The sequence below is a fragment of the Macrobrachium rosenbergii genome, chromosome 48, assembly GCF_040412425.1.
Source record: "Macrobrachium rosenbergii isolate ZJJX-2024 chromosome 48, ASM4041242v1, whole genome shotgun sequence".
NCBI lineage: Eukaryota > Metazoa > Arthropoda > Malacostraca > Decapoda > Palaemonidae > Macrobrachium > Macrobrachium rosenbergii.
In genome coordinates this window covers 28,965,726-28,987,310 of record NC_089788.1, presented here as the reverse complement: position 1 = coordinate 28,987,310, position 21,585 = coordinate 28,965,726, and the positions used below count along the sequence as shown (strand labels likewise).

General features: G+C 35.7%; 1 protein-coding gene and 1 long non-coding RNA gene across 4 annotated transcripts in view; both read left to right on the top strand.

The window, feature by feature from the left end:
• The window catches only part of LOC136831332 (uncharacterized), a 237,997-nt gene extending 226,842 nt beyond the window's left edge, over positions 1–11,155 (top strand). For all 3 annotated transcript variants that reach the window (XM_067091586.1, XM_067091585.1, XM_067091587.1), the window contains 3 exons: positions 4,554–4,729; positions 5,624–5,827; positions 7,187–11,155. In XM_067091586.1, the coding sequence (XP_066947687.1) occupies positions 4,563–4,729; positions 5,624–5,827; positions 7,187–9,221 (2,406 nt within the window). In that variant the 5' untranslated portion in view covers positions 4,554–4,562 and the 3' untranslated portion in view covers positions 9,222–11,155. The remainder of the gene's footprint in view (positions 1–4,553; positions 4,730–5,623; positions 5,828–7,186) is intronic.
• A 9,070-nt stretch (positions 11,156–20,225) lies between these two features.
• The window catches only part of LOC136831331 (uncharacterized), a 68,816-nt gene continuing 67,456 nt past the window's right edge, over positions 20,226–21,585 (top strand). The window contains exon 1 of the long non-coding RNA XR_010850844.1: positions 20,226–20,364. This is a non-coding gene — a long non-coding RNA (uncharacterized lncRNA). The remainder of the gene's footprint in view (positions 20,365–21,585) is intronic.

The window sequence follows — 21,585 nt, the reverse complement described above, 5'->3', positions numbered from 1 at the left end:
CCGGGTGCTAACGGAAGCGAGCTTGATCGTCTTTTACCATCGCTGTCACAAATTTTCGTAAACTGTCATTTTAATTAACCTTATAATGACTGATAAATGAATTTGCTCGCCGAATTTATTTGCTTATTTATAGTCAGCAGATGTTTTTAACTCAGTTTTCTTGTCATTTTTAGTTATGAGAACCGCGACCTCCAATAAATGTTATAGGGAAAGAAATGGCAAACGTCGCGTATTTGCTCTTGAGCACCGATTAAAGAAAAAAAAATCCGTTGACCGTCGGGCCCATTGTGACCAAGAGCCTCTTTTGTAAGTTTCTCATCAGTGGCTTTTGTAATATATTTTTGAAATTGTAAAGAGACTTTATGGACACCCTGTATGTAACATATATATACAGTATATATATATATATATATATATATATATATATATATATATATATATATATATATATATATATATATATATATATATATGTATGGATATGAAAAATTCTTTCAGGGGTTCCTTGAAGTTCTAAAGGCTGGGAATCACTGGCATACCAAAATATTAACCTCAAAATTGTTTAGAGAGCTTAAAATATTTCATTCAGTATATTTTTAGTGTGACTTTAGGTAGTAATTCAGGATCACATGACGTTAGCTTAAAATTTCAAAATCATAAAAAACGAAATTTGTAGACCCCAGAAATGGGTTTGCCATCCTGTTTTAGGTCTCAAATGTCAACAACTGCAGAATTACATAAGATCAGATTTAATTTCAGTATGATATAGGCTGTAAAACTAGATCATTTTCATTTATTGTAGAATTTAGGTGTATATGAACGGCCCCTAAAATTCTGAATATATGTTTTACGAAATTTTCGAAAAACTTAAAATATGTAAATCACTGTTGATAAGTTATGCAGAATTATAGATTAATATGTTCCCGAAATATTTAATGCAGTTTTTTATATGAAAATAGAGAAAAATTAATAGCACGTCATTCACCAAACTTTAATTTCAGTGATCCAGCTCTATAAAGAGAATGAGGATGAAAACTGTAACCCATAAAACATACGGAAAACCGCTGGAATATTGTCATTTTCATCTTGCAATAACTAAATTTCCTAGATTTATATAAAAAAAGGCGTTAAAATATTAACAGCGAGAAAGTTATTAACAGCGAAATTTTCGGTGAAGTAATAAACCAAGTAATTTGCTCTGTTTTCATACTTCGTCGTTGATCATTGTTTTTTAGGATGTTATTTTGCTCTACAGAATTTCCGTCCCATCATATTAAACGTCAGTCATGCCTATGCAGATTAATCAGAAAGTTAATGAACTGCCAGAGTTAATTACGAGGTATTTTGCACGTTAAATTACGCTATTTGTAATTTATGATTCCTCAACGTAATGAGGGAGCGGACTTGTAAATAATTATGCTAACAGTTTAATTGAGCCGAATTTTCATAGTTAGGTTAAATTGTCAGTTCATCTATGTACGTGTGGATTTATCTACAGCAGTGCATATAGCTAGGCGCGCATATATATATATATATATATATATATATATATATATATATATATATATATATATATATATATATATATATATATATATATATACACAGGGTGTTTTGAAATTAGAGCCCCCACAACATAAACTAAAATTGATATGGACAAAAACAAAAGTAATTCAGAATAGGTATTTATTTAAGTTTCTCTCTGAGTCTTTAATATTTTGTGTGGCCTCCATCTGCCTGTACCACAGCCTGCATTCTTGAGGGGTATGATTTCAGCAAATCACAAAAAAGCTGAGACTCAAGCTCCATTTCCCTGAGCACTTCGGTCACCTCTCTTTGTAGGTCATTGAGGCTTGGTATACCATCATAGTTCACTGTGCGCACTTCAACACGATCCTTTAAGATACTACCAATGTTTTCACACACATTAAGGTCAGGGGAGCTACCTGGAAATTCACTTGATGAGAAGAAATCGTTACCACTGTTTCGAAGCAGCTCCTGTGTCTGAAGGGCCGTGAAACTTGGTGCCTTATCATGCAAAAATGTGACTTCTTCAACAGATAACACATTTTCAGGATCTTTGAGGAAAGGAAATACTCCACCAGTAAGCACAGTTTCTCTGAAGTATTCGCCATTCCATGACTGTCCTTTTTCTTTGATGATCCACATTAACCGTTTGGCTGTGAAACAGAGAAAAATTCCCAAACATTCAGGAAATTTCACAACTTGGCGATAGTGCACGTCATCGCAAATATCATCCAACTTTGCAGCCCAAATGATGTCATTTTTATGATTTGGCTTCCTGACTGTGTAAATGAAGAATTCATCTGATGTGGCAACATGGAGAAAGTCAGCTTCATCTCAATCTTTAAGAAATGAACCATAAAACCGTGCACGGTCTTCTCTCTGTTGCTGAGTGATGTTGGGCTTGCTGATAACATGAAATAGCTTGATACCAGATTTTTTCAACTCAGGATATACAGCACTATAACTTCTCTTCTTTCCCCTTTTTGTTTCTAGTTCAATTTACGTAAATACTTTCTTGGACTATCCACTGCCTCAGCTATGATGTCTTTTGACTCCTGAAAAAGGACTTCAGGCCTTCCAAGATCTCACTCTTTTTGCAATGACAGTCATATGGATTTTTGTTCCAGTTTCTTTTAACAAAGGATTCATCTCTTTTAATGTATTTAGCTATCCAGGAACGTGAAATGAAGGATGCGCCAGCATCCCTGCCCTCTCTGAAGGTTATAGCTCAGATTCGGTCAACCCATCTGATTTCCTCCAAGTCGTTAGCCATGGCTGTATCCAACTCCATCACTTAGTCTGAAAATACAAGAAATGTAGAATGAAAAATAGTTTAATAGAAACTTAAAATAATGTACTTGGAGATAGGCTATAGCAGAAAACTTCATAACTTTCCATTTTTTCTGTGGAGGGGGCCTCTAATTTAGAAACACCCGGTATATATATACATGTGTTTGTGTGTGTGTGTGTGTGTGTGTGTGTGTCTGAATGAATAATGTCAATGTCACCGATAAATAAACCTTTTGGTGTGAGTTATTCTTAAAGAATTATGAATTCAGTATTAAAGGGTTGTTAGAGGCTTAATATTTCAGTGAAATTGACAAGGATTCCTGTATTTATAACTGCGTGTTACAGACATAGCAATCATCCATCATGGTGGAAATGGATTGATTTCAATTCCAAGAACAGAACTGGAATGCAACAGGAGTGGATGCACCTCAGAGTCGTAATTAATTCTTCTCTTTCATGTTAGCTGAATAGAGTATGTCACTGTGTGTCACATATCAACCCAACAAAGCATAGGTTTGAACCTTGAGGAGGGTAGATGTGTTTATCAAATATAATTCTCTTTTGGGTGTAAGTTATCCCCATGATAAAGTGAGTTCGGTGTTAGTGGGGTATTTGTGAATTCATATTTAATTATATAAAAAATATCATGTGAGAAATTGACAATTTATCACGCAACACATTTGGATTTACACGCACATAAACACAAAACACTATATATATATATATATATATATATATATATATATATATATATATATATATATATATATATATATATATATACATACAATATATCACATACCTACAGTATGTACATACTTACACACACATGCAGAGGTAAAACGATATTCTTCCGTAACTGTGAAAATTCAGCTCAACCCATTATCATAATTCTTAACTCCTCCTCCACAACACACAGACGCACACACACACACACACACACATTATCATATATATATATAAATATATATATATATATATATATATATATATATATATACAGTATATATAAATACACACACATTCTTCACACTTGTGAAGAATTCGAGAAGTCAAGAGGGCACTGTGGTAATTGATATATATATATATATATATATATATATATATATATATATATATATATATATATATATATATATATATATATATATATATATATATATATATTTGGAAAGAAAAAAAAGTTCAGTGTAGCAATAGGAGTTTATTGGTCAAATTTTTGAGACTATCACCAACACGAGAGCCAGGATTCTATCCCTGAGCGAGATGAATTGCATAGGGAATATCTGGCTAAAATCCATTGTGTCCCTGTTGGCATAAGCAGTGATTTACGCACCTGGTAGTAATTTGACTGTGATGGGTTACAACAAGGTGGAGAGGTGCATAGGATTAGCATCTTCGTCCCTTAGTCCTTGCCTGACAGTGGAGCGCTGGCTCCTGGAACTTGGAGCCATCCATGTCCACTGAAGAGGAAAGAGAGTTAGGAGGCTGACGTTTGTCGGATACATGGCTTTCATTGTTCTTATTTTATTAATTCGCCGTTACTGAGGAACTGTTCTTCATTATGAGCAGCACAAGAAGTGTTGTTGCCGTTGGATTGTTATTTCCAGGATTAATATTGCTTATTAACAGTGATGTTACAATTAGTAGTGTAAGCTGTGATCATCATTCTTGCAATTTCCCTAGTAATTGTTATGACTGTTGAGCACAAAATAAGTACTCCTCTTTCTCCACAGGCGTGAGTAATGACCGCAATGATGGTGGGCGGCGGCGGAGCCTTTGGTGGTGGTCTGGGCGTGGGAAGGGGTGGGCTGTCCCAGCCCGCCTCTGCTTCAGCCCATCCCCTTAAGCTAAACTCCCCAAAATCCCCACCTTCGCCTGTCTCCAGTGATTCTCCGACCTCACCTGCTAGGTAAGAAGAGGACTGTGTGTGTATGTGTGTTTGTGGGGAGGGGGCGGGATTAGGGGTAGAGAGAGAGAGAGAGAGAGAGAGAGAGAGAGAGAGAGAGAGAGAGAGAGAGAGAGAGAGAGAGAATAAATATTTTAAAATATATTATGGAGAACAGTGATGGTTTTATGAAGATAGTATTGAGACAGATGAAATATATTTTAATATACATTTTCAAGATTTTTAGCGAAAAGAGAAAAGGTAAGGAGGAATATATAATATTTTTAGGTGTGGGTACTTATTAGAAAGATTGAACATTTGTGTGTGTTTACCATGGAGAGAGAGAGAGAGAGAGAGAGAGAGAGAGAGCAATTTGACATTTAACACAATCCTTGCGGATGTTATTCCTGTTGATCCTGTTAATTTTCTTCAACAAGAGTCCATATTAATGAATGATCACTTTGAAGAGCCCTTTTAGATTTATTCACGTTTAAAATTTTAACTTTATAAATGCGATCATTGTCATTCTTGAAGAAATGTTTTCATTCATGATTGTTTACCTTGTTAATTTTAAATGTGTATTCTTTTTTGCGATTTAACATTTTTCACGTTCATCGTCTTTATTTACTTTTATGTACATACTCTACTTCATCAGGCTTATGTTGATGACCTTTATTTTTGCTCTGCCACTTTTGACATAAACCATGGTTCATTTACTTTAATAAACTATCACTTATTCTACTGTTATTTTGATTTTATTCATTTTTAAAATGTTAATATCTGAGACTGTTTTAAATAGTTAATTTGATTGCATAAATTTCCACGTCTTGGTATTTAAACAGTTCTCAGTTTTAATATAAATATCTGTTTTTCGCGTTCATTCTTGATGTGGTAACAACTTTGCACCTGTTTGCACAGCCCTGGCAGGTCGGGTGGGTCGAAGGCGTGCGGGGTGTGCGGGGACGTGGCAAAGTCCATGCACTTCGGTGGCCTCTCCTGCGACTCGTGCAAGGCCTTCTTCAGAAGGTCCGTGCAGAACAATGCCTATAAAGGGTTCACCTGCCCCTACGATAAGAAGTGCGTGATTGCCGTTTCTTCGAGGAAAGCATGCCAGTTTTGCAGGTGACTTTAAACCCGGTTTTTCCCTATAGTCATATTTTTAGAGCTTATATATATTAATATATTTACTTCTCTGTGATATATTTTTGTCTTTTTGCTTATGGGCATTGCTTAAAAAATTATCAATCTTTTTGTTTGTACCTTGCAAATTTTCTAAAATTTTGCTCTATCATGATAATAGTGATTTTCAGGAGCAGCATTTTATTTAGCTACAAATATTCCTGTGGAGACACTAGTTGCAGATATACATTAATTGCAATGGACATTGGACATTTCCGGCTTTATTTTTACTTAATTTTGGCATTTGTTATATCTTCTGCAATCTTGAACTTTTTCTTTGCACGGCCCATTTGCATTTTTTCCATGGGGGTTTATCCCCTACTGTACTATATACTAACAGAGCCGGATCATTAATTGGCGGAATAGTAACATCAAGATTTTTTTTACTTTAAATATAAAATCATTTTCTTTACATGATATCCAAAAGTAGGTTTCATCTTGTAGCAGCTAAGATGAGGCTGAGTTATCTCATGCAGCTTGGTATATGGTTATATCTCTTCACCGGTTTATCAAATCTCTTTATGTTAAGATTCCTATCAGTGAAACCTTCATAGTGTAGTGATATTTGTTACTATATATTGAAATCTTGACTGTTTATCAAACCATGGCCCAGGAAGGGTTCAGTTATGATAAAATATATTATGAACAATATATTTTAAAGCAGTTTCTATACAGTATTATCTTTAAGCACCCAAGTGTCAGTCAAGGATTTGAATATGGAAATTCTGTACCCTTAAAATTTAAGCCTTTAAATCAGGCATTGGGCATAAATATTTCAAAACTCCTTTGGGAAGTGGCGTTTTATTGCTTCATTTGGCAGCGTTTGTGAGTTCATTACAAATTAACTTTTTCTTATAGAATGATAACATCTGTTTTCCTTATAGAATAATAACATCTATTAAACTGGGTAATTAATTGCGGAGTAGCACACTAATATCGCTGAAACATAGCAAAGCTATTGCTAGTCACTTGTATACAGTTGCAGGTTTGGATACGGTTTAATATGTTTACTTTAGTGTTGTCTTCTGTACTTGGTTAGATAAAGAAGTTTGGCTTTATCATTGCATTATTTTACCAAGACTTTAAAGTACTAATTAGGATAAGGAACTCGAAAGCCTATAAAGAATGAAAACTAGTAGAGAATCTTCTTTACTTTTGAGAGACATTATTGTTGTAGTTTCAAATTAAACTACTGTTCGACACTCAGTATTTTTAAAAAATAAAAGATTTTCCTCACAGCTCAGTCTTTATGTGATTGATTATATTCTATCTGAATTCTGACAACTGCATTTAATTTTTCAGATTCAACAAGTGTTTATCTATAGGCATGGAGAAAGGATGGGTCATGACGGAAGATGAGAGGCGTAAGATGATGCAGCAGAGGCAGGAAAAGAAACATAAAGATGAACTCAGAAAGCAGTGCGAGCTCCAGGAACTGGACAAATACTCCTTGCCTGAGGAAGCACAGACAGAGATTTCCATAATAAAATCTCTTTACAAGAAGGCCTACCAGGATGTCCCGTACGAGGATAACTGCAGTGAAGAGGGAGCAACTGGAGTTATGTCACCGTGGATGACATTTTATCGAAGGATGGCTTACTTCTTCTCCCTGTTCCGGGAATTCACTGAGCTTCCAAACAGCGACCAAGCACTCTTATTGAAGACAGCCATTACATCTGCTGGTATAATCATGGGTTCTGTTGTATTTGATGCCGATAGTGGGAAGTGGCCAGGCAAAGCAATATCGAGGACAGGTTTTATACCACAAAATGTGACTACTCAAAATGTTGGGAAGCTAGTACCTCCTGATATGATGAACAGGGTAAAGCAGTTCTTTCGTAAGTTTCAGCAAGTATGCCCAGATGAAACTATGGGTATGATACTCATTTTAGTGGCTCTTTACACACCAGAATTAATGGGCCTTGAAGCTAAGGACACCATTCAGCAGCTGCAGGACCGTTACACAAACATTTTGCATCGATACGTTAAGTGGAAATACAGGGAGAAATCTGCACTAATGTTTCCAAAGGTTATTGTATCCTTAGCTGATATCAGAGAATTAGCTGAACTTACAGGCCAGATTCGTATCCAGCAGGGTATGGCATCAAATTTGCCTGGTGTCTCTTCATTGTTGAAACCAGGAGGAGGACCACCTAATAGTATTGCGTCTTCTCCAATGGAGACCAACCAAGAGGAACCAACAACTGCAGGACGTCAGGAAGTTCCAGATATAGAGATAAAGGAGGAAGCTATTGATAATGGTGACCCCCTCACAACTCCAACAGCTCTGAAACGAGCTCGTTTAGAAGCCACTGGTGGTAAAAGAGATCACATATATCAAAAAATAATGAAAAAGGTAATGGAGCAAGTGCAGGGTTCCTCACTCCATTTGCGAGTGCCTTCGTTGCTTCCATTTATTCTGCAGATTATCAAAAAAGTTGGATCAGGCAACAATTCCAATGTCTCTCTTCCATCCATGCACCGTTCCATTGCCAAGGGATCACAGCATCAAGTAAAACAGAAGGGATCAAAACGCCGTCTTGTTGAAGTCAAACAGGAAAAAATTGATGAAGATTTTGAATCCCAGGACTTATCGACTCTGACACCAGAATTACCAAGCCTAACACCAGCAGTTCCAGATAGTCCTAGACCCATGAATGTTCATCAGAATACAATCGGCCTTCATAATCCATTCACCCAACCCCATCAGCAGTTCCATCAAAATCATCCACTACCTCAAACTAAAGAACACTTCTCTGTATCACATCATCACCACCATCAGCAACAACATTGTGTGCCATCACCTGGTCTGTCTCCTGGAATAGATTATCCAACCTCTCCAATGGATTCCACAGATTCTTGTGATTTGCTTCCTCCTTCACCTTTGCTTGCACAGACTTCAAGACTGTCCCCACTTCCTGTACCATCACAGCAAGCTCCTCTCAACTCTACAGATATGCTCATGCCATCTCAGGTAACACGAATGTCTCCTGTAGCACCTTACACGCCACCTTCCACTGTTTCAACCTCGCCCATGCCAGTGCAACAGACGAATATGATGCCAGTACCTGATAGGCCATTAGCCTCACCATTGGCTGCTCCATCCCCTTACTCAGACGCATCAAATTCATCTCCTGAAAGTTCTCAGTCTCCCTTAACGGAGATCTTTACTGAGGAGTTAACGGATGTAGAGATTGAAGTTTTGACTCAGTTACTTGGGTATTTTTCCAATTTTGAAAACTTAGACAGTGTGAGTAATCTTAAAGAGATAATTCCTGCTCATCTTTTGGATGAACTGCAGAGAAAATTGTGCTCATACTCTATCAAGCCAGAGTAAACTAGGTAGTGCATTTCGTAGTGACTATGGGAATTCAGTTGTTAAGAGAAAAGAAGAAATGTATACAAATGCAACCTGTGCATTGCATATCGCTGCAGGAAGTTCAGCACAGCATATCAGTAGGTACTGTCAAAGACAGTAACTACAGCTATGAAGTGGTCTGTGGATTGTATATGAAGTGCAGTCTACAGATATATTTTTAGTGGGGTGATAAATACAGTAAACAGAAATAAGTTCATTGTCCAGAATTTGATAAGCTTCTACTGTGCTGGTTATTCAGAGTTCATCGTCTGCCTTTAGAAATTTATGGTGAAGCTTGCCTAAAATCTAAAGGTCAGTATAATCTGAGCAGAATGTAATTCAAAGCACTGTATATTTTTAAGCACGAAATTCCCAGTGGCTCTTCTATGTGCTGGTGACATCATATGCATTATATATTGATGTTTTGTGATAAGTGTGTTTTTTGTGGGATAGTGCCCAGATTGTGATAATCAAAATAATCATGAAGAATGGGCAGGGTGTCATTTGAACATTTTAGTGCAGCTGCATCCAGTTTCAGGCAAACATAGTTCCTTCTGTACTTTTAAGTGTAGAAGGGCTCAGAAGAGAAGTTATTCTGCAGTTAACTTCTGTTTAATCGGCTAACTACATAGTAACAAATTTCTTAAATGTATGATTCCATCTAGAGGAAAACAAACTAAAAGACTAGTAAACAACGAATGAAGTGAACAAAGTAAAACTAGGTGTATTTATTTCATGTTACTGCATTCTCCTTCATAACATTGACATTAGTCATTCTGACATGTGGCTTTCTAGCAATTGCGTGCACCTAAGTCCTCACAAATACAAGTACAGTAGTATTGGTTAACCACGTGATACAGTAATTTTCAAGTTTTGGTGGAGATTCGGGAAAATTAGGTTCTGAAATGACACAGGGTGAAAGGATGTGTGTCAAAGATTGCCCTGTTGTTTGCAGTTGAAGATGAGCCAAAGTGCGTCATTGCACGATAAATGATGTGTGTCTTACCGTCATGGTAAGGGAGCTAAGCGTCAGCTATTCCTTGTCAAAAGATTATGTACCGTAGCTGTTAAGCAGTAAAGCAGTGGCATGCTTTACACTTAGTTGTGATTTCACATACGCAAGATATAGTTGGTAACTATTAAATGACCAGGGATATGATAAGCCTTATGATGTTGATTAATGATAATTCTATCTATTTTGAGATGGTAGGCATAACATATACAGTACACTTGATATATCATGAAATTTTCAAACTCTGCAGCATTGCTCCTTATCCTGGGTTATTATGAGTTAAGGTCGTTAAATGATATTCATTACCATGAGTGGGTAATTGATTATGTACGTAAATATGTATGTAAGTAATGTTTAAACTGCCTAGTTAGTAACAGTTATGCACATTGTAATCAACACTTGATGGAGGGACTTAATAGGGATAAAAAAAAATTACCAAACTAACCTTTGAAGGTTTTGCTTCAAACTATGGTTACATTATAAAGATGTTAAAGGCTATTGGTCAAGATTTCTAAAATTGAAAATAAACAATCAAGAATGAAAATGGAGAGAATAAAGAATTGTTGAGCATTTGGGAAAGTACGAGTAGGCTTCATAGTACAGAGCCATGTACTCATGCAATTAATGAGTCTGCATACTTAAGTTGTATTTATTATGAAATTACATTGACATTAATCAATGTGGTTGAAGTTACAGAGAAGTTAGCATTAACACTGGGAACGTCTTTGCTCTTATTCCAGAAGTATTGAGAAGTTCCCTTTCTGTAGAAATTTATGTCAGTTCACACTTATGATACTGTACACACGACTGATTTACCTACCCGCTACCTCACACTCATATGTCATAATGATTCTTCAGTATCTGCTCCGCAAATGTTGCTTTAAGAGTTCTAAAGGAAAAATTGAGTTTTATCTTGAATCATGAAATGACTTAGTAGTATGCAACAGCATAATCAAAGCAAAAGCTGAACATTCTCATTTGAATGGTAAGGGTGTTATATCAAAATTTACCCAAAGCATTCACCGACAAGAAGTTTCTTTTATCTAGTTACTTCAAAAGTAGGAGGAAAGGAATGGTTAGAGATCAGAAATGTTTTATGCTTGTGTAGAAACCAGCCTGTCCCAGAGGGTTTGCATCAGATGCATTTGTATTGTGAGAACAGAATGGAATTGAAGGAACCTATGAAAAACTCAAATTCTTAACACTATTATTTTCAGTTTCCAAAAATAGATTTAAGAGATAAGTAAACTTTGGAGATACGTATGTACACTGTTTATATTGATTTTTTTTGCAGTAACTGGTGTTGTAAATGCTATAGTAGTCAAACTATATGTGAATTTTATTTGCTGTGGAAACTTATTGTTTGAAGAAATTCAAAATCTGGTTTTTTTTATTTTAAATTTTAAGATTATTTTATCTTTGGACAGATGTTTAACGGGTGTAACCTGTCACAGATTTAGCGGTGATGCAAACTTTAAGTGCTGCATTTATTTCAATGCATTGGAATGCATATAAAAACTGTTATGTTAAAATTTTTGCTATGTTGTTTTTATGTCTTAGGTTTATTGGATTGTACATTTTTATATGATAACATAGAATGAAAACGTGTTCCCTATGTTGGTTCTAAGAACCTTAAGTGTAATGTAAAATTGTTTGGAAGATAATTGCTTGGGCTCTTTATTAGTCCATTGGGTATAAGGCATATGGCAGTGATGGATGAAAATTCAACCCATTGGTTTTAATCATAGACGTAATCCCATCCATCACTATAATGGACGAGAACTAAAAGAGGTTCCTCAGTCCCAAAAATTCGAATACTGTACTCTGTAAGTTGCTGCTTCAGTTACTTTGAAAAAAGTTGAGCTAATTTGTATTTGGCCAAAGCTGTACAGCCCAGGTATTGTTATGACCAGGTGAATTAAGATATGGCCTTAACCTTGTTAATGTACTGACAAATTCTACAGGGTATCCACTGATAGCTTTTAAGTTTCTGGTAATTAGCTTTGGACATGCTGTGGAGCATAGCTGTTCCCATGTCGTAGTGGGAGGATCGTCAGTCAGATGTTATATGCATGTCAGTCAATATTGCAAGATTACTGTTAGCATAAGATTACAGTATGTATAGTTGTACGAGTAGGTTGTCAAGAATTTTGATGTTTGTATAAGTTTTGTTTATGTACAGTTTAGGAGAGTCCGTCATTATTTTATCATTTGTTATTTTTTCTATTTATTTACGGTAAATTTTGGTAAAGTGATGGTGTGGTAAAATTGTCAACCGGGGAAGGATAAATTCAAAATCTCTTTATGTACAATTGGTGTTCATGTTGCTGTGCTGTATCTGATTAGTATATTATGCTGCAAAACTTTACAGTAGTTTGCAATCAAGTCAATTTGTGGACTTAACATGCACACACACACACACACACACTCATACACATACATTTTGTAGATGGAACAGATGGTAGTTAAGGCAAATTTATTTTTAGTGGTGAGCACAGTCTCCTCATTGGAGCAACAAAGTACAAACTCTTACTGTCCCGGCCAGCTGCATAGATTATAATGATGTTTCTAGGAGGTATCTAGACTTGGGATGTGCAATCTGGAATACAAGCCTTAGAAAAGCCAGCCTTGAATTATCCTTTTGTTGTACATTAGAAAAAGAAGAAGGGTCTTCAGGTCCTAGTATTGTAATTATATACAGCAGTCTGACAAGTATGTGGGAGACGTACTTGTAATGTCTTACTGGTGTTGAATATTGAAAATTTTGACCGGCACTGTTGCCACAAAGGTCATATATCCTGACTAGGGAGAATATATCAGCTTTCAGTATAATAAGCACATTGGAGTGCCCCGGAAAAGGATTTGTATTCTGAAACCAAGGAGAATTTCCTAATCTTAATACTGGAAGAATTTTGGCCATAACTAATGTGTAACTAAGCATTTTGCTGTTCTTGCCTTCTTGGAACACTCCAGTGCACTTCATTATCCAAGGCCGTGTTCTTCTGAATGTGTTGCTCAAGTGATTGTGTGATTGAGTTGTGTGTGTAAATATATAAATATGTATCTGCATATGTATGCATTCATTAATGGTGAATGTGTACATATGTATGGATACAAGATGACATGGAAGAATATAGTTTAGTTTTAGGTTCACTGTTGAATGTTGTGTAAAAGCTATATTTTTTGGAAACTAACTTTTGATTGGTGTGAAGAGCAGTTTCATTGTTTTATCAGAAACACTTCAGCTCAAGCTTATTGTTCAGATCATGCTTACTATTTGATTTCATCCTTAAGAGATGTTCTTATAAACCTTTCATGTAGTTTGAAGGTAGCTGTTCATTTGCCATTATTCACAATTTCATATATATATATATATATATATATATATATATATATATATATATATATATATATATATATATATATATATATATATATATATTGCATTTCAGTATCACATATTGAAGCCTAATGCTGGAAGAGGGAGTGTTTCATCTTTCTGAAATGAATCCCCAGAGTGCTGTTTAAGCAATATTAAAAGGAGAAAATATAGTTCTACCAGATCCTGAATGTTATACTTGTTTTTACATTTTTGATTAATGAAACTACATGGTGTAGCATTTTTCTTCATTTCCCGAAATGAAGGTATAAACAGTCCACCTCTTGAGTGTATATTTTAGTCACATTATTCCTGATGTAGACCATCTGCTGGTGCATACAAGTACTGTACTTAAATATTTTCCATGATGCTGGGTATCCATTCAGATATTTTTAGTCTTATTCATCACACAAGTCATTATTGTAATGAATATTTTAACTCGAAATTATTGGAATATAGTTTTCTATCTCTCTTTGCCTTGATGACAACATCAATCACAGTTTATCCTTTCAGTATTATCTCAAGAGTTTCAGAATTTTGTAGGAAAGAAATTTGGCTAATACTTCATTCACTTTATATTGCAAGTTGAGGTTTAGTCCAACTTCAGAACCATTACTTTATTTTTTTTTTTTTTTTTTTGTATCCAGAGATGGTTCATCTAATAACTGTCTTGGATTATTAGTTCATGGATCAATAGAGTATCTCTCTCTCTCTCTCTCTCTCTCTCTCTCTCTCTCTCTCTCTCTCTCTCTCTCTCTCTCTCTCTTGCTGATAACTTTGGAAATTGGTTGACTCTCTGAGTCTCCTATATATGTATAGTATCTCCAGAGCATTTGATTCCTTGGTTTAACTAGACCACATAGTTAAAGACAGTTTTCAGACAGGGGTAGATTCTGCATTTTACAGAAATATTTACACATTCTTATTCTGCAGGTCTTGAGAAGAGAAATCCAGAATTTCTGTGGAACGATGTTTGTTATAAAAGTGGCTCTTACATTGCAACATTTAGACATTGGATAAGTTAGTGCTTTGAGTTCATTATCCGTTGAGCAAAGTAGGTGAATCATTTCGTGGTTGTCTGAGTATTACAGTATTCCCATGTATATAATAACCTAGAGTCAAATGTGGTTGTTATCAAACAAGTGCCATTGCTTGCTTCAAAACTTATTTTCCTCTGTTCTCTTTCATTTTTCTGTTTTCAGTAATATTTGAATTTATGATGCATGATGGATAAAGGATGCAAGGGGATGAGAAAAGTAAATGAACTCAAAGAATCTCATTTTTTCAATGACTATAAGATGATTATAGTCATTAGGAATTGAGACAGTGAAAATTAATATGCTAAATTCAAAATCTTCCATAGGGATGGTTAGTGCAGTATATTTGGTCCCAGCTTTTTTTTTTTTATTTTTCCTCTTCATCCATTCCCCTTTGTTAAGAATAGAAGTAATTCATCCCAAAAAGTACTTGAAATTTCCCTTAAATATCTTTTGCGTGGGAGTATTCGGAAATTGTTTTGTTCTATGTATGATTTAAGTATGTTTTAGTTGTGTTTAATTGCAAAATTAGGTTGCATTGGCGAAATAATTTTTGCTTGTCTGTAATTAGAATTTATGATGTAGGCAGAAGATGTGCATCTTTAGAAACTTTCATGTAGTTCGCTATACAATATATTTTCTTGGGAGTCCCTGAGGTCATGTTAGCTAAGTACATTCCTCAATAATTACAGATTGAGCCATGTTAGTTTTACCTTTTGTGAGCCAACAAGATTTTATTCTCCAGTATTTCCCATATCTACTTTTCCTTTTGGCAAGGGTGGTTGAACTGACATGATGGACTTCATAAGCTGGGGGTTGGGTTTAGTATCTGGAGTGATGGTATTGCTTCTCGTAGTTGCAGGTAATTAAAGAAACCTTTCACTTACTATGAAATCTTACCATTCTTCTTGTGTAAAAGGGAAAATTATCAACTGTAGCATTAGAGGTTTTGCTTATTTTTTCATGATTTTATTTTTCAAGAATTTAGTTTTAATCTAACAGTGTAATGTCGGAGATAAGAGATATTTTAACTAAGTAAGGTGGAAAGGATTGTTGACTAGTATTTCCATGTCAGTAACTTTACTACATGTAGTACAAATGAGATGACACCTGATTAGTGTACCCTAGAGTAGATCTAGCTTTGATGTAGATGTAGAACAAGAGTTAGTTGCAAATAACATATTGTTCAAAGAAATAAAAACTATTTTCCGCTATGAAAATTGTCAAACATCTTAGTAGGACAGATCAGTGTGAAATGTTATAGGTCATATCAGTATGGAGTATGGTATTTTATTGTTTTCAGATACTTGCCAAGTGGGATGAGTTGGCATAATACATGTTGAGATTCAGTGCTGCACACGGTGGTTTTAATGAAGTATTTAATCATAGATAATGATAACTCAGCAAAATTCAAGGCTGTGCTGATGGTATCAGCTACAGATGATTCCTCTCAATGAAAAACCATTTCATTGAAGATAGCAGAGAAAAATGTTCCATGACTGAGTTGAAAAACATTTTGTAGAGAAATTTTGTGACTGAAATATAGCTCTTCACTTCCTTTTTTAAGAAATAGATGGTGACTCTCCTCACACCTGTCAAAAGTTCAGAATCCAGCCATTAACCTGCCCGCATTTCGGTGTACAATTTTTTGGTGCTTTCTTTGAAGAAAAAGAAGATTTAAAAAATAAAGTATGTTGAAGGTAATAAATAGCCAAAATGACGGGTAAAAATTATCTCAAATCTGGGATTCAGTTTTTCGGTGGGTTTGGCTTCTAAGATTCCTAATGTAAAGAAGCCAAAACCTTCCTGACTGTAACTACTGCTACTACCACTACTACTACGACTATTACTGCATTAGTAAAAAAAAAAAGTTAGGGATGAAATGTGTATATATTAGAGCTGAGGCTTTAAAAGTTTATATATCAATATAATATATTAAAGATGCGCTGTGCTGCACTTGTGTTACTGTACTCAGTAATAAAAGTTTACATTATAAATATGGATTTTTATTTTTCATCCATTTTTTCTTGGTTGTCCAGTGAGGTCAAGTTCAACTGCGTAGCTTGAGCCTCAAGGAAATGGAGAGATAAGGAGAGAGTGGCTGTGTACTGTACAAGAGAGGAAGATTGATGATTTATGACTACTAAAACTGGCCTCATAACAAGGGAAGTAGAATCAGGTAGATATGTCTGAAGAAATGGTATCTTTATTTACCTCGTGTGCTTTCAGGTTGACAATTTTCTGAAAGAGCCATAAATACTTACTGTAAAAATATGTATAGCATTTATGACCTTCAAGGTGTCCATCGTGATGACATCTTGACAATTAGGCTACTTGTCTTCTAGGATAGAGCTTGGATTTTACAAGAGAGATTTCATAATGAATCTGTTAAAACTTTATCCAGCAAGGAGAGTGGGTTTTACTTCATTGGACAGAAAAAAATATTGTTCTATTAGTATTCATTTTAGAATACTTGTTGGAAAATTGCCTCCCGTTTTGTGAGATAATACAAATGAATTTCAAGCTGAAGAATCATCCCACAGGTGCAGTGTGGTTGTATGAGCTCTGACCTTTAATTCCTCTTGATTTTCATTAACTGTTAAGGACTGCCTCCTATTCAACTTATTCTCAACAACTACAGCCATTTATTTCACTGTTGATACCAATAAGCTATCTGGGGAGGAGTTCATCAACGACCTTAAACCACTAACTGGTCATAAGTTCCCAGATGGCACTGTATACTCGGCATTTGTCAAATCGCCTCTTTCTGTGTGTGCTTTCCAGCTAATGAATTGTTTACACTTGTGCTTCTCGGGTCTGCTTCCGTAGTCTCCTTGTGTTCTTATACCGGAATTCTTTTTCAAGTATGCTTTGCTTTCCTGTATCTCATTTTTGAATGATCTGTAGGTTGGTGTTGAGGATATTTTGTTTTACAAATAAAAATAATCTGATGGCAGTCCTCGTGCTCCATCTTAAGCGGTTATTTTGGAAGGCTGTCATTTAGATTGCCACATCTCTTTTGATTAAACGCTTATACATAGTTTTCATGAATAACTTGGTTTTTCAGGGTCATAGCTGTGTTAGAGTAGGTAGTCTATAGCCTGGTCTTTGTAAATATTATTCTATAATTTCCCAAGATACCCATGTGCTATAGATATTCTTAAGGTTGTTTCTAAGAGATTATTATTATTATTATTATTATTATTATTATTATTATTATTATTATTATTATTATTATCGTCGTCGCCGCCGTTTTTGTTGCTGTTTGTAACCAAGCAACAGCCTTAATGTGAAAGGCAGATTGCTACAAGTCAAGAACCCCAACTGAGAAAGCAGGCCAGTGTAGAAAGAGAAATAAAGAAGTAAAGAATAAAGTTTACGAGAAAACTGACAAACAAAAGAAATAACATAAAACAATTAAACTATTAAATGACTCATGTGAGCCAGCATAATGAAAAAATCATCGACACTCAGGGTGAGTTTCAGACTTTCCAAAAATTCAAATACATGATCAGGAAGATTATTCTGGGAAACTATGGCATTTAACCTCACGAAAGAAGGGCAATTCTCGTGGAAGTACCGGTGCAGTTATAAAAAAAATTTATGTGGCGTTTAGTGTGAGCTAACTGGAGGCTGTTGCTGAACGTTATTGTTAACATATTGAAAAAGAAATCTGTGGGATACTAGATTTGATACAATAGTTTTAGATGGAAGTTGGCTGAATCATCTCATCATGGAACGCATGGCAACAGGAGTAGTAACGACCCTAGTAACAGCCATATACACATCAGCTTGCATCGTAAACCAGAGTTAACTGTTGCTGCGTGTGTTCAAAATTTTTTTGTATTTTTGTGATAGACACAACATACGTCTTGGTGATCCATACCTTTCCGTAGAGGGATTCGAAGTTGGGGAACATGATGGATCCATTCTGCTTCTTCCTTTACATGTTGGACCAAGCAGGCCAGTACAGGCTGTTATCCCTCCAGCTGTTCATGTGATTTTGTAAACATTGGAATACAGACATATTTTAGTTTCAGTTCTATTTGCAGTGGTTTACACTACCTATCGGATGAGAATATCGTGAAAGTCTAGTTTTGAACGGATACATTAATTTTATTCTGTTTTATAATAGTGGAAACTCCTCTAATGTGTGTGATGGCGACAATAAAATGTGGTATGCGACATTAGCGTAGGGTTTTGTTTACTTGCTTACTCCATTAGCATGTCAGACCTCATTGTGACCTACTTGTGGTTGCACAGGTTCCTGAGCGGTTTTGCAAGATTCTAGTCATTCGTTTTTGTTTTTGAAGTTTATAGCCACATGTCCAATACGTAACAGATTGTCACAAGAACTTGTGTACCAACAGCCTTACTTTTATTGACGGTCACCCTTCCAAGCACTAACTAAGTCTGAAGCACTTCACCTAAAATTATTTAAAGCTAACTCAAAAGGTAAGTGTGCCGATAACAGCACTAGAGGCTTCAGAACTAAATTTCGGAAAAACAGTAAAAATGCAAGTGTGGAAATGTATTAAATTCATACGAAAATGGATTGTCGGTTTGCCAACAGGCTTGTAGGCTAAAATGTCCAGTAGTAGAAAAAAAACTGAAAACGGATACGAGAGAGGGAAATTGGTGTAAAAAGCGAAAAATAAAAAAAGCTAAATCTCAGAGAACGCAAACTTTACAAAGATAAATCTGAAATAGACGACTAAGGGGAAATGAGAAAGCTGGAGGTTATGAGGACCTTGGAGTACAGGAGAATTCTGGACCATTGAAATGCAGGGAAAGACGAGCCCACCGGACGCCCATTTCAAATTCTTAATCTGTACAAAACGTTCTTGGGAGGAAGCAGCTTGGCGCACGGTTCACGGATGCCTTAATGACCAGTTACGAGATGATTAACTTGTTCACGCTATTTTGAAAAACTGATTGAAACAGTACCTAAGAAAGAAGTGATGATTCAAACCATGAAAATTAACTTGGTAAGAAGAAACATATCAGGGGCTGTTAAATAAATCGGTAACATCAAAATTCGTGAATAAGGATTTTTAAATGCAGGTGAGCAGGGAGGCTGGCTGACCTTGCAAAAATAAACCACGCCAGCAAATTTAATAGCCAGCTGTAATTGCGGATTGATACAGCTTGAAGTACCGTACACCTGTCTATTCCTGCAGCCACACACGCACGCACTTATATATAATATATATATATATATATATATATATATATATATATATATATATATATATATATATATATATATATATATATATATATATATATATATATATACATACAATATTGTACTGTATATGGTGTGAATGTGCGCGCGCGCAAAGGTTTATCTACGGTCGATAAAGTTTTCATCTTGTCACAAAGGCGACAGAATATCTATACATATCGCCTATATTTTATCTGCAAAAACATTAAGTACGAAGGAAATTAAAGTTCATGCTTACAAGAAAAGCATTCTAAATTTCCGAATAAGGGAAACGCATCAAGACTTCTTGACTTCAGCGTCCTTGAGGACACTTGTCAGAAGCGTTTGCTGTGAAACCCGTGACGTGAATCGTGATTGTATCTGGTGCCATATTGGGCTTACGTTAGGACGTTATTTGAGATTTGTATCTGGGCTTCGCTGTTACTCATTTCAACCTTCTGATTTCTCTCATCGAAAACGGTGTTATGGTAAGTATCATTGGTTGTTATTCTTAAGGTTTGATGACATGTAAAAGTTCTTGATATGGCCCCAGTACCTTCACTTGACTGGTAGGTAGTGGTAGAATCACCAGACCTGAGATGACGCCAGCACTATTTTTACATTATATTAGATACAAGGGATCATTCCTAGTTACTGACCGCTAAGAAGGTTTTGGGGTCGTTATCTAGAACTGATACTTCTTGAGGGTCATTATTTCAGATTAGACTACTTGTGGGTCACTACTATCTAGGAAAGATCCAGCACAAGGGTTAGAGGTAGAAGTTTATGATAGGATTGAGTAATTTATGGGTCATAAGGTAGACACACAGTGGCAGAAATTTGCAGTAGGCTTTATCTAGGTCGTAAGCTTAGGCTAAGGTGCATTTGCAATAAACGTCATACATAAGGATGGCCTTAGATAGTAAGTCTAGGTATTGTAGGAAGTCTAGGTATTGTAGGATGTAGCCAGTGACTTTGGTGAGTTTAGACTTAGCCTAGGGTGTCAGGTTAAATTACTGATGTGCTGGCACAAGTTGTTTTTTAGTCTATACTGTGTCTTTGTTGAACAGTCAAACCATGTAACTCTATTTTTGAGTGCTATGACTGGTAACTGTAGGCCTAATTGGCCACAGCCTTATCTTACTGAGCCAAATCTAACCAAGGACATTATTAGTTCAAGCCATTGCTTCAGGATTTGTGTATTTTGACAACATAATTAAATTTGGTGCAATAGTGGAAGGGAAAATTGTACTTTAAACAATTGCTATACTTTGGAGTTGAAATCAAATTTTCATCTTTTAATGTGTGCTTTGAACATTTAAGGCATTTGTTTTGTTAGCAAATAATTAGTTACAAAAATATGGTTCCCACTCATATTCTACCATTCATGGGAGCACAATGGGAAAGCAGGGCTTTTGGGTGGAGAAAATACAAATTGTTCAAAATACTAGGACTGATTTAACCTAACTTAGATGGTCACATCCTTATCTAGACACCCTACCTAACCTGTATTGGATTCTAGGTCCTTACCTTGACCTAGACCTGTTACCTAACATAACCTAAGGGGCCACATCCCAACCTAGCTGGGGTGGGAGGGGTTTATCTCCCAGAACCTCTCCCCTAACCTGCATAAGATGCTGGATCCATACCTAGACCCAACTTAATCTTGGAGGCCAAGTCCCTACCTAGCACGGGAAAAAGGGGAGCTT